The sequence below is a fragment of the Eschrichtius robustus genome, chromosome 5 (genome assembly GCF_028021215.1).
Source record: "Eschrichtius robustus isolate mEscRob2 chromosome 5, mEscRob2.pri, whole genome shotgun sequence".
Taxonomy (NCBI): domain Eukaryota; kingdom Metazoa; phylum Chordata; class Mammalia; order Artiodactyla; family Eschrichtiidae; genus Eschrichtius; species Eschrichtius robustus.
This window is the reverse complement of record NC_090828.1, coordinates 38476431-38490307: the sequence shown is the minus strand read 5'-3', so window position 1 is coordinate 38490307 and position 13877 is coordinate 38476431. Positions and strand designations below refer to the sequence as shown.

Below are 13877 nucleotides of genomic sequence, written 5' to 3'. Positions count from 1 at the left end.
TGAAAACACCATACTAACTAGAGAAAACCGCATAAAGAAACCACATAGAGACAGAGAGAAAAGCCCAAGGAACGTCAGCAATTCGATTCTTCCTACCCACGTGATTGACAAATGAGAGAAGAAGCCTTTGAGATTATGCCAGCCCCCGACACTGTAATCTCATAGGATATTAACTAGAACTGCTCAGCTAAGCCACACCTGAATTCCTGACCAGAAACAAAGACAATAAGTGATTAGTGTTGTTTTAAGCCACTAACTTTTAGGGTAATTTGTTATGCAGCCACAGTAACGGGAAGAGGAACCATGATGGAATTAAAACTGGAGAGAAAAAAAACGCCACCTCCAAGGTCAAGCAAAGAAATCTTTAGCATCCACAAGAACCTCAGGAAAAGCAGACTTGGAAGTCTGCAGAAATGATGAAGGTAGGTACAATTCACCAATAAATGTCACAAAAATCAATACCAGAATAATCATCTTTTTATTTCCAAACTGGGTGATCTTTAGGAACATTTTCCCACATTCATAGTTAAAACAAATGTAGTAAGAAAGACCCTAAGTGGAACCATTTGAAAAACCAGCAGCAAGGCCAAAGGTAAAGGACCTCACTGGGGCATCGAGTCATTTCTATGTAGGCGCTCACACCATTGCTTGCGGGCTCTCTGCCGCATGCCTTTCTCAATAAACTATGCAGTTGATGAAGGGCAAGTGTTTCACCAAACACACCTTCAAATAACTCTGAAAAGTAGGACTTCTCCTTTAAAAGAACAAGGAAAACAGTTGGAGTCCAGTAAGGAAGGTGGCACCTATCATTGGACCAGAGATGGTGAGTTTGGGATACCCCATGTATCCTGGTGAAGCTGAACCAAGGGTGATGTTTAGAAGACGGCAAATGATGGCCTGCAGGCAGGATTCAGCCACAAACCCATAATTTTTCTTTCTAGCCCACCCAGTGTTTTCAAAACAGGAAATTCCACACAAGAAGTCTAGATTTGTAGCTTCTCTTGAAACAATGGAATTCTAGCAAACCTGGGTCTGCAGTACCATCTGGTCTCCATCAGCTGCAGATGACTAGCTGTTTCTCCCCTCAGACAGGACATGTCCTCTCTATTTGCCACAGTCCCCACCACTCCCTATTATCCACACCTGGGCTCACTTCACTTGTTTTTTATATTCCTATGCCTGTAGACATTGCGTTTGCATCTGGTAACCTACACCAACAGAGGAGTTTCAGACTCCAAATCAAGTGTTTCTTGATCACTAATGGGTTTGAAATTTGGGGTGGTTTAGAAATTCCAGTGAATTCTGCTGTGATACCCTTGCCGATTTCTTTCCCCAAACCACAAATGTGGGACTATAACAAACCCATATGCCTAATGGTTCTGTAAGTCATCTTATGACACTGTTACTGGATATTGGGGTGCTAAGTGTGACTCTGGAAATATATACTAAGCTTATTTGATACATCCAAATTATCTTCAAAATACAAACTGTGTCCACACTGGGGTCTAAAATTCCTAGTCCAAGTTAATGCGGAAAAGAATCAATTGTTAGTCAGCTCTGAGATTAGAATGGGCAGAAATGGAACAAAAAGATCTACATATTGTAAAGGGAAACAATTTAATAGCTTAGCACAGAATATCTTCCAGGTGAGTTCCAGTGGGGACTGAATTAGGCAGTGAGGGCACATGTGTTGAGAGATTGAGACCAGCGTTTTCAGGTTTGGGTGTATGTGTGTTTGTGTGAGAGAAAACAAATCAAGACAAAACAGCTCACCAATTCCAGACACTGTCTGTGGCCATAGGCAGCAGCATAATGTATGCTATTGTAGCCTTCCTTGTCCCGGATAGATGCATTTGCATCATGCTGAAGCAGAAACTCTAGACATCTGTAAGTATAAAGATGAGATGTTATTTCAGAAAACATCTCTGGACCAAAAGGGATAATTAATGTAAATGTTCTCTTATTATGAGTGTTCCACAAAGCACTTTGTGAGCTGAAGTGTTTCTTTAAAAATCCTACAGCAGTGAGGGTTTATGTACTGGATATTTTATGTGTGTTTTCTGCAGCTATCTTTATTTCAGCTTAAAAATTTTTTTTTTTTTTTTTTTTTTTGGCCAAGCCACACAGCATGTGGGATCTTAGTTCCCTGACCAGGGACTGAATCTGCGCCCCCTGCAGTGGAAGCGCAGAGTCTTAACCACTGGACCACCAGGGAAGTCCCCTATTTCAGCTTAAAATAGCCATTCTAGAGTTCAGGAAAAGCTTTAGGAACTAGAGGGTAATTAAGTTTTTTTTTCCCTTCTCATCTTAAGGTACAGAACCTGCCTGTCATCAAGATTACTGAATAATAAGTTTTTGAGCTCCGCGTTCAAAAGACAAGTCCTCAGCATAATAAAGAAGTGGTCAAGGCATTGCAACCGGATAAACCTCAAGAGAGGGGGGTTTATTTTTAACCTTGCTACTGGAGACTCTGAGATCAAAAGGTTGGAAAAATAAATAAAATAATAAATAATAAATTTTATAATAATAAAATTTTAAATAATATTTAAAATAATAAATAATAAAAGCCTTTTCTGAAACAGTTGTAATTTTTCTGAAAAAAACACCATCTTTGCAATAGGTAAGAGGAAGGGGAGTGGCACCACCTCTGCTGAAGAGCCCCAGACTCCAAGACACAGGTACTCGGGGACGTAATGTGTTCTGTTCAGGGCATGCTGCAAATGGGACCATCCGGCTGGTCAAAGAGGGAAGAACTAGACAGGGAGCACCGTTCCACGATTTTGGTTTTATTTCTGTGACAGTGGGACAAACGTGTCCTCTACAAGCCCAGGCTGATTCAATTTCATACTCAAATCAAAACTGTAAGATTCTAAATATAAGCTTGTATATTAAATAAGACCTCCAATGGAAAATTTCTATAGTTTACTCAAAAACCTTAAAATAACACTTACCTAAAGCAAAAGGAGTAAATAAATCACACACAGAGAGAGATATTAAAACAGACATTTTAATTTCTAGAAAACCTGATGAAAGAGAAATTTTTTAAACCAAATACCTACATATCACATGATTCATCCATAAAATTCTCTGTAATAAATCAAACTATTATTGGAGTCCTGATATACCAGGCTGTCTTTGGTGATTTATACCTTAAAAGGAAGTCTTTTTTTATTTTTGTAATTAAATGCCCATGGACTGAATCCTAGGTGTGACTCATTTTAAACTGAATTTGGCTCTTGAAATAAAATCACTCAGTAGGAATAGCATTCTAGTGGACACACAATTCCCAGCTTCTGAAAGGATTATACTCTAAAAATCAGTTGATAAATTTAATATGTAATTTGGAAAGTACTGGGATTACTCCCAAAGAGCTATTTAATGCAGAATATAGCTGAACTATAGCTGTCAACAGTACTATTAGAAATAACAACAATACTACAGAACGTGAATGTTCTCCACATTGTTCCTAAGGGCAAATGAAATCCAGTTTTCACTGGGAATGCTTGTCTTCTTTACCACCCAGGGCCCTGACTAGTAATTTTGGCACCTAAGCTGCAAAATCAAGAGAGGCACATTAGGTCAGGGGTGTATTTGGACAAGGGGAGTAGCCTTTCATTGCATGAAACAGATCTCCAGCAGGCTGGTCCCTGCCTTCCCCTGCCTCTCCTGCTCCTTCCCTCTCCATCAGATGTAGAGAGGGCTGCTCTGGCCCAGGGCAAGCTTGCATTTCACTGGAGAAGGGAGCATTTGCTGAGGTGGTTTAAAATTCTACAGTCTTTGAATACCATTATCTTAATTTTGGAATATTAGGGCAAAACCTTTGTTATTCTGATTTACTCACAGCGGTGTTTCCTGTGCTCACCCCAGGGACAGTCAAAGTTATGCCCCCCCAAATTGCACTGGGGCCTCACTTTCTAACCACACCTTTCCACAATGGTCTGGACATGGGAGGAGAGCCCAGTGGGAAGACCCCAGAGTGGACACGAGCATTCAAGTCACACAGAAACGGGTTCCTCTGACAGCAGGAGAAGAGAATAAGCAAGTTAAGGACTGTGTGTGTGCAGACTCTTAGAGCACTATATCCACTGAGTCTCACGGGGGCAGGACACAAAGTGTGGGCACCGGTTATTCATGTGTTCTTTCATTCAACAAACAGTTACTGATCACCAGCTACCTACTGGGCACTGCACCGGGCAGAGCACAACCTTCTCACTGCCACTTCCAGTGCACGAAGGGCTCTCAGAGGAGGAAGCATTAGGGGTTCCCATGTATCCACAGCCCTGGGTGCTGGCAGTCACTCCATCACAGTAATAGCTGAATCTCTGTCAGACACCAGAGCAGGGCAGGTGGGATGAGGGGGTGACAGAGCAGCTGTCTGCAGGAAGCAAGGAGCTGTTTGTAAGTTGATGGGTGTCTTCTGGGGAGAAGGGGAGAGTACAACTGGTGTATTTCACACCAAAATCTCAAAACATTTATTCATAGAATCTGCTAAATAGTTATCCCCAGGTCACAAAAGGAGAGCCTGATGCCCTCAGAGGAGGCTTAATATGTCCCCTGAGACATACTACATGGCAGAGTCAGAAACTGTATTTAAGGTACCTAGTCCTAAAAACTGCTGACCAATCACAGTGATGGTCACGGCAAAGGTGTCAATTTTAGAAAGAGTTCCTTGTGTGAAAACAGCATATTTGAAAGACATATTAAAAGAACAGTTTCTTCTTCACCAAAGGCAAGCCCACATCACTTCTGCAAGAGCCCAAGTGAGACCCCAAAATAGTAAGGCTGGCCCACGAGGCAACCCAGAACAGCAGACAAAGCATCAGTAACTACACCTTGTGCTTAAGCTGAGAAGAAACTTACAATGCAGCTTCCTTTTCTTTCAGCTCTCTGGCTCTTTCAAGTTCTTCGGAATTTTCATGGGCGTTTCCTAAGATAGTCTTACTTCTCAGCATAAGGGAAAGAAAAAAAATTACAATTAGTGGCAAAGTTGCTAATGATTTTGGTGCAGTTTATATCTTAACAATTTCTCCCCCAACTCAAAAGAAGTAAGCACTACTGATTTTTCATGGAGGATATACATGGTTCTCCCCAAGGCCATCCAATAAGTCTATTCTCTCCCAAGGAATCGGACTGAGAACATGACTTTCCTAAAACTTCCACCGAGGTATCAGTGATTAAGACAGCAATCATGCTGCCCGCCCTACCATGAGTATTCTAAACTCCCCATGGAAAGAGGAAGTGACTAGCTTAAACTTCCCTGTCTCCTACAACATTCCTTGCTACCTCCTTGGCAGTTGAGCATCTCATTTATCCAGGAATAAATGGGTTCCTGAGCACCCCTTATCTGCCAGAGCAATTCTTCACCATCTAGGATTCCTCTGCCAGCTCTTAACAGATGAAGTATACTTGTCTCCCATTCTATTCCAAGTGAATAGCATAGAGCTTGGCATATAGTAGATGCTCAATAAATGTTTGTTCAATTAATAACATGCGGCCCTGGGATCCTGAGGCTACAACAGTCTTGCCAGTATTATATGAAGGAAAACAAGCTGTGTTTTCCAAACTGTGGAAATATGGATCATAATCCATTACTGAATTGTGAAATCAATTTAGTGGGTTGAAGTCAGTAGGTTTTTTTTTAATGAAATAAAAGTATATCAAAATGCATCCCACATAGCAAAAGTAAATATGGTTTTATGAAATCTTTGTTTCCATTTTCCATATATATGTATGAAACATATGTATGTGAGTGTGTGTACTGGGTCATGATGTAAAATGTGTTGCTTAGTGTGGGTCATTGTCTAATACGTTTGAAAGCCATTGATCTACAAGAAAAGGAGTTAGTACTGACCCAGAAGCAACTCCACAGCACAGGGCAGCAAATAACTCAGTGGTTCTCCAAACAGGATCACCGAAATGTATTCCTATGAAGGAAGGCCTGGTCCTCAAGTCTTTGAGAACAATCTCATAAACTGTGGGCACCTCTTCCACCTTTTCCCCCTGAACTGGTTCACTTAATTCTGCTTTCCATTCCTCGCCACCTAGAATCCAAACATGGTCAGGGTACCCAACTTTCTCTCTTCCAGCTCCTGAAAGAGTGAGTATTCATGCCCAGGTTTGGAACAACAGTGCCTATTTTAAAATACTGATGCTGCATTTGAAGACTATTAGGATTATGCATAGATGGATATTTTTGACACATGACATATTTATTAGCAAATGTAAGTTTTACAGCAAATGAAGCATGTAAGTGGTGATGATGAAAACCGCAGTATATGACAAAACAAATTACGACAGATTTTGAATGAATTGAAAACCTGGGCTTGACAGCTCCACTTGGCACTCAACCCAAAGAACAGAGAGGAGAAGTAATTGTGCAGTGACACATACTAATCAAACGTAAAGAGAGCAGAATGGGAAACCCGGGGCTAGGGATGAAGCAATTCTAACTCCTTCAGGTCTGGATGAGAGGGATTCTTCATTCACACTCTCTGTGAGGCGGTATGAAGAAAACTTGGCAACCTCCCCCCACCTCCCCCACCCCGAGAGGAAACAGAAGTAAGGCTGTTTTTACTTTCTATCCATGTCTGATGCAGCAGCATAGTGCAAAGCGGTGCGGCCCCAGTCATCGGTTTCATTAACGCTGGCCCCTGTGGTCACTAATGTCTCAATACAGTGGAAATGACAATTTGCAGCTGCATAGTGCAGAGGGGTCCTGAAAAACAAACAGCAGTTTATTACTTCATTCAGTCTGCAAAACAGACGCCCATCATTAGCACCAGCACAGACAGCAGTATTCCTAGGGGTGTTGGCTCTGAGTGTGGAGGCCAAGAGACATGCCTTTCTCTGACTTTATGTTAGAACGAAGGCAACAAAGACGGTGGCTTCAGACAAGGCCACCCACCTGTAGATCTCTCCTTTCTTTCCATTCCTAGTGCCTATCCTGGTTCAGGTCTACATTGCTGCTCCTCTGGACTCTTGCAATACCATCCCTTCTGGCCTCCTTTGCCCGAATGCAACTTCCATGTAACTTTTAGTTGGCATCAATGAAGAACTGGATTTTCTAAGGTCCAATACCTACATATAACAAACCTGTACTAAAACCTTCAGTCTGCCCCAGTGAAAAAAGCCTTGATTTTTTAGCTTGGAATTGAATACTTTCCCAAGCTAGCCCTGGTCTATCTTTATAAAGTATCTCTCTCTCCCCTAAATGTGTCCAATGCTGTTTCCAAACTGAATGGCCTGAGGTTTTCTTGATCATGTCCTCACTTCCTCCACCTTTCCTCACGCTGTTTTCTTCCCTGTACCAGCTAGTATTATGGCATGATTTAGCTATGCATGCAAAGGACAATTAAGGTAAGAAAAATTCTATGACCCATCCCAATAGCCAAAGGGGCTATAGGTGGCGTGTGTGTGTGCTTCATGTTTTATTTATTTAAATTGGGGTATAGTTGCTTTACAATGTTGTGTTAGTTTCTGCTGTACAGCGAAGAGAATCAGCTATATGTACACATATATCCCTCTTTTTTGATACCTTCCCATTTAGGTCACCACAGAGCATTGAGTAGAGTTCCCTGTGCTATACAGCAGGTTCTCGTTAGTTATGATTCATGTTTTAAATGTGTCTAAAGATTTATCCCAAAATGAAATGTTCAATAAATACAATAAAGTGCTCCAGATCTTGTGACCAAATTCTGGGTTGGAAGGGCTGAAGTGTTCTACTCTGCTACAGACAGAATTTTCTAAACTATATCCATGTGGGAAATTACATATTTTATAGATATAAATATATATGCACATATAAAATATGTAATCCTCCACATGGATAAAGTTATATATATATATTGGAAGGATCAGAGAAACAATTGGCACTTCTAAACAGAAGCAGGGAGAGGAGATTCTTTCCTTGTGCCTTGTGCCTGCTTTGTTGGTGTAGAAGGGGTTTCCTTCTGAGAATGGAATCTCCCCAGCTAGCTTCCTTGTTTACCATTTCAACATAACACGATTTCCAGATGGACTGCTCCCCACTCCTTTTATTTAGGCACTTGAAGCAGAGTTCCCTGTTTACATACCTCCCACACTTGTCCTTTTTATGGAAATCTGCTCCGCTGCTCTGCAAGAGTTTTATACATTCCACATTACTAGAAAGACAGGGAAAACATCATTAAGATGGTGGAAGTCAACTGCTGGGCTATCTTCAGAAAGAGCTGTTTTCTGCAGAGTGCATGCCCAGATGAAATGAGAGCACTAACTTTAAATTCTGCTAACACAAAAATAACCTGAACACATTACAGTAATGCCATACCGTAAGGATCTAAAGTTCCCACAATTCCTTTTTCAAAGCTAATATATCAATACATTAAAGAGCTTGATGGAACATTTTCAACTCCATGACTAAAGAATTTAATGATTATTACATGATGAAACCTTTCAGTGATGGTTCCATCATTTACCCTAAAATTCTCTTTCAAAACCATCAAGAGTTTATGAAACAACCCCTTAAACCTATAATAATTTCATGTCACCTTTAAACAATAAGCCAGAATGGATGAGCATTACCTTTTATCACAGCAGAATGAATTCACTATGATAACCATTTTCGACCCAGACTCTCCTTAATGGAAAATAAAACAGCAGCATTTCCCTGTCTTGGTAATCTAGGTAAATGAACGTGCAGAACCAAGGCCGAAAATGATGTAATGGAGCGTAGTGATCTTCCAAAGCTTCTTTGTCATTTGCAGAAGCAATAAATCATGTTTAGTAGAGAGAAAAGAACCCATTGAAGTGAATTTTCCTATTGAAGGGCATATAGCTAAATACTAATCCTAATAGGGGTTTCAGACATGAATCCAGAATGGTTTGTTGCCACTTTCTGTACAGGTCTGATATTTTTTAAAATGGGGGCATAAAAAGAGACACTCATCCATCATTGTTCTAAACTTAGGATGCTAAGAAGTGGCCTAGGATTTATGACTTTATTATCGTTTAAATAAGAAAAATGATCTCATTAATGATAAACGTGAGGAGGGCTCTCCCCACCCCACTTCCACCCTTTATAGCCACCTTTCGCAGAGAACTAGCGACTAGTTTAAGTCATAAAATATAAGAACTTTATGAGGTCATTATGTGTTGGTGTAACATGTCAGCTGATGTAAAGCACCTGTCTCTTTGAGCCAAAGGATCAAAGACAGAGACAGATCCAAGTTGTGTGGCTCAGGAAGTTCATACAATTTGAGGAAATGGGGTGAGGAGAAGGAGGTTCTTTTTAAAAAGTAATAACAAAATTATGAATATAAAACTAGATACAAGACTTTGGAAGGGAGCCATGCAAATAAAGGGCCCTAAAGCTTCACAGTCAATCCACCTCTGTTAAATAGGTAATACCTTCGGTCATATACAGTTGACACATGGAGAAGCACTGCTGTTCCTTAAGACTAGGAAACTGATTAAGAACCAACACCTTACCCAAACGAGGCCATCCAAAGGAAACCATGTTTGGCCAATGTGTGGTCATATATCAACAATATATTGATCAGAGCCTTAATCTAACCACTGATATGAAAAAGAGTATCTGATGAAAAATTCTCTTTACAACTTAAAAAAAAAGGCAAGGATTAATTCACTTTCTGCCTATCCTTTGGGTTTCTTGACCTCTGTTCACATTTAATCATTATAAGGACTTAAAAATCAGTTTTGAAATAAGGACCAAAATGTCTGTAAATGAACATGAATTAACTCAACCCTGGATTCCCTTGATCATCAACCACCTTCCAGCAACGAAAGAGGAAAAACTTAGGAACAAAACTCAAATTATTTTCTTTTGGTGGAAGAGGTACCAAGTAAGTATATATTCTATAGGCTAAAGACCTACAATTTAAAACAAGAAAAGAAAAAAAAAAAAGAGTGAGAGAAGAGAAAACAAAAGAAAAAATATTTTCTATATGAGATGGGCTAACACTTTTTCTTTGGAAAAACAAACACACGAGTAACCTGGAAATTCAACATAGTGATACTTGGTATTGGTAGAAAGAGTTCTTACCCGTTTTACTAAAGAAGTTGCCTTTGATCCACAGACAACTTAAGTCAATTAAGACGAATTAGTAATTAGGCCATAAGATAACAACTAAAATTGTTAACTACTCACCCTCCTGCAGCAGCAGCATGAAGGCACGTTCTTCCAAATTTATCTGGGGTGTCTATTTCAAAGCCTGCAGACAGCACGTGCTCATTACTAAACAAGGATACTATGCTATACTTTTGTCCTAGTTAAACCACAAGAAACATTGCAGAGACAGAAAAATCAGTTAGTAGAAAAACCAGAACGCAAGCCACTGTAGTCAGAAAGAGGTTGTCATGGAAACGATCGGTAACTGCTCAAGCTTGGCAATTTTATAGGAAGAACCGTGAAGTCAAGAAGAATTTATTTTCACATTCAGCCCTGGGTGAACTACAGCCCCATATTTCAATCCCAGGATAGAAATTTATGAAACCAATTTGAGATAAGTAGGGCAATAGACAGGCAGACAGAACACATGGAGAAAACATGGAAGACAAAGGAGTAATCGTAGCATGCTAGAAGAGATATTTTCTTAAGTGTATTATTAGCTTTCAGTTGGTTTAAGACTTGGGAAACGTGCTTTCATGCAGGGGTTATTGTTAAACATGCCAAAAGCAGTGAAAGCAGAATCACTCATAAGTAAAGAACTTAAAGGAAAAAAAAAAAACCGCCTCTGGGATATCTATTGAATGAACTCGTAAGCAATCTTTGCCTTGCAGACCTCTATCACCTTTGAAAGCCAGGAACTTCTTAATACATGGAGGTTGGCAGAAGCAGTGATAAGAAAGATTAGCAAAGCTCCAAACCAGAAAGAATTTCTTGGTTCCAAATAGACCCGCATTAAAAATAATAAAAATGAAACCTAGTTGGAGGGGTATCAACCACAGCAATTTTTCAGAGCTCAAGGAGTGGGATGGTAATTTGACATTTTCTACCATTAAAACGTAGGGGATTTGGCCTTTTCCCTTTGTTGAAAAATATGAAATGTTAATGCCACCAATTTAAGACTCAAAGATGTTTTCTCCTTCTATGAGAAACTTCCTGTAAGCTATGGCCATCCCTGCCTGCCTCTCACTCTGGATCACGCGAGCTTTAACTTGATAAACAGACAAGACTCTCATTCTGGGGCAGGAATACTGACATTCAAACAGCTTCAACACCATGAGCCGCTGGGAGCTGTCACATGCAGTTAGCTGTGGACACAACTCATCCTGCCAAGTCAGGTCATGGATGACATGAAGCACAGGCAGCCGCTCATGCTGACCAGACACCTGAAGCCACACGGCTCATTTACAGGACATGTTAAGCCTGATCTGTGGTAATGGAGTTACTTACCGGATGACAGTAACTTTCTGCAGCAGTCAGAGTGAGCATTGAGGGCAGCTAAATGTAAGGGGAACATGCTATGGATTCCACACCTGAGGAGGAAAAAAACAGAGCAGCTCACGGTAACAGATCTCAAGATACGCGCAGAAGGGGGATGATCTTTCTGTAAGTTCTCTGATGAAAATTAAACCCATGAGACCTTGCTTAGGGACTCTTGGCTGAAATAATTATGCAATCATTTCTATCTTAAAATAATAAAATCCTGGACCTAAACCACAATGAAAAGCCCATAACAATAGGAATATATATTTTTAAGAAAACGTTTCACATAAACAGTGACTCTAAGCATTTAAAATTAATTTGTCTCCTTTTCTTTCAGCTTAGCAATTTTGTCCCATTCATTCACTCATTCATTCGTTTAACACTTTATAAGCATCAGATACCATGCTAAGTGATGGAGAAAACATGAAACTGACAAACCCTCGACTTTGAAAAGCAACCTGTTTTATTCCTTGAGTTGATAAACAAATATTTATTATTGACCTATTATGTGCCAAGCACTTTGCTAAGTTAATAATGGCTGTATTACTGGAAATAAAATTTTGGATGAGAATTAAAACTACTGTTTACCTTCGGCAAGTGAAACTTCATCTTTCTAATAGCCTTTTATTTTGCACGTTAACCCACACAAGGATACCAGTCACAGAATAGTTAATAGTTATCTTGCATATATTTCATAAATCTAGCATATTTTCCCTAACAGCATTATAGAAAGAATCCAGAACAGGACTTCTTAGACTGACCCCTGCCATAACACAGTCCCTGGAGCAACCCCCTGCGAGACAGGCAGCTTTCTGATGGCAGTGCTTTTTGCCCTTAGAATTAAACCTTCCTCCTCCTGCCCATCACCTCTCCTCAAACAAGGACCCAAAGTCAAAGTCGTGAGCTGAATTGTAGTTCAAAACAAACAGCATCATCAGGAGGTTCCTGTGTACTTAGAAGCATGTTAGTGATCACGTCTCATAATATCTCATTTTATTCAAATAATATATTTCAGATTTTGTAAATCCTCTACATAACACAAGGAGTATGAGACTATTTATATTTACACCTGCAGCATGAATCATCTAAGTTTCTTCCCTAGCACAAAGTGGCCCATTTCCAGATTCTATGCTGAATGAAAAAATACATATGATTTGAATTTGTTAAGCTTGAGACATATGAATTTTATTTGCTATCTCAAAAGTTATTATGATGTGCATGAGTATGTGAAAGTATATACATGTTCACAGATAGTTCATGGTATTCAGTGTTCTGCAAAATTCGAGTCTGCTAGCAATTAACCACCTCTCTCTTTTCATGAAAACTTCTTTTTATTTGTTGGTGTTTTTGTTCAGTCTTCCCTCTGTTCATTTTCCTTTCCCTATATGGAGATTTCCAACCCAGTGTATATAATAGCTGGCATCCATCAAGAGATGCAATTTGCCCGTCTTCTGGGTAGTGTCACGCGGAGGAGAACTGCTTGTAATTGCCTCTCTTGTCATTTACAAAAAAAAAAAAAAAATTCTGAAAAGCAATCGCATCAGTGACAACCTTGATGCTCATGAAAAGGAAGAGGGAATTGGGGGATGGGAGAGAAGCTTTTTATTCGTGCTGCTATTTATATTGTTCCCTCCCCATGCCAATGAAACACACTAATTTTTTATTGATGTATAACATGTTTTAAAAGCTCTTTACTAAATGGAACTTGAAGCTAATAAGATTTTACCTAACCATTTTATTTGTTTGGGGGAGTTAAGGCAAAAATCTTTGATTAAATATTTCTGGACATTTGCAAGAAGAAAATGGATAGAATATTTTCTAGGATAGTTGTGAGTTCCTGTAAGAACATGCCTAAAACAAGGAGTGGATTTGTCAAGATTTCTTTGAGTCTTCCTCATTCTTTACATACATGTATACACAAATATTTAATATGTATAAAAATATAAATACTTTTAGTATTTTAAATATTTTAATATTTTCTATATACATACACATACTTACACACACATATACACACAATATTTATGATATGGTTTATATAGGTACATAAAATATACAACTTTATATTAACTAATACAAGCAAATGAATTAGAGAAAAGAGTATCAAACTCTATAATAAAACAATCAAGAAGAACATAAAGTATGAGATATTTTAACAGCCTCAGTATAATATATTTCATAAACTTCATTATTAACACTTCTAACCAACCTTACCATTTAACACCATTGTCTTTAGGTAATTTGTCACACTCTACATTAGTTAATAATTTCATTTTTTTCTGCTGCTACTTATAAACCTGAGAAGGTAAGGGAGGCAGAACTCTAAAAGGCCTAGCAAAAATTCTCTTTGATATATATTTTTCATTCCATAGTTAATAAAAAGTCACTACGTCAATGCAGGTTTTGAAACATATTAATTTAGACTCAAGTACTATTGGCATTTGAACTTGAA

At 39.1% G+C, this 13877-nt stretch overlaps 1 protein-coding gene across 7 annotated transcripts in view; it reads right to left on the bottom strand.

Annotated features, from left to right (window-relative positions):
- The window catches only part of ANKRD44 (ankyrin repeat domain 44), a 329081-nt gene that overhangs the window by 85098 nt on the left and 230106 nt on the right, over nt 1-13877 (bottom strand). For 5 of the 7 annotated variants that reach the window (XM_068544732.1, XM_068544730.1, XM_068544733.1 and 2 more), the window contains 6 exons: nt 11393-11475; nt 10145-10208; nt 8073-8141; nt 6575-6715; nt 4861-4944; nt 1774-1885 (listed from right to left, as the gene is read on the bottom strand). In XM_068544732.1, coding sequence (XP_068400833.1) covers nt 1774-1885; nt 4861-4944; nt 6575-6715; nt 8073-8141; nt 10145-10208; nt 11393-11475 — 553 coding nt within the window. The remainder of the gene's footprint in view (nt 1-1773; nt 1886-4860; nt 4945-6574; nt 6716-8072; nt 8142-10144; nt 10209-11392; nt 11476-13877) is intronic. The other 2 variants (XM_068544731.1, XM_068544734.1) reach the window with 1 other exon arrangement.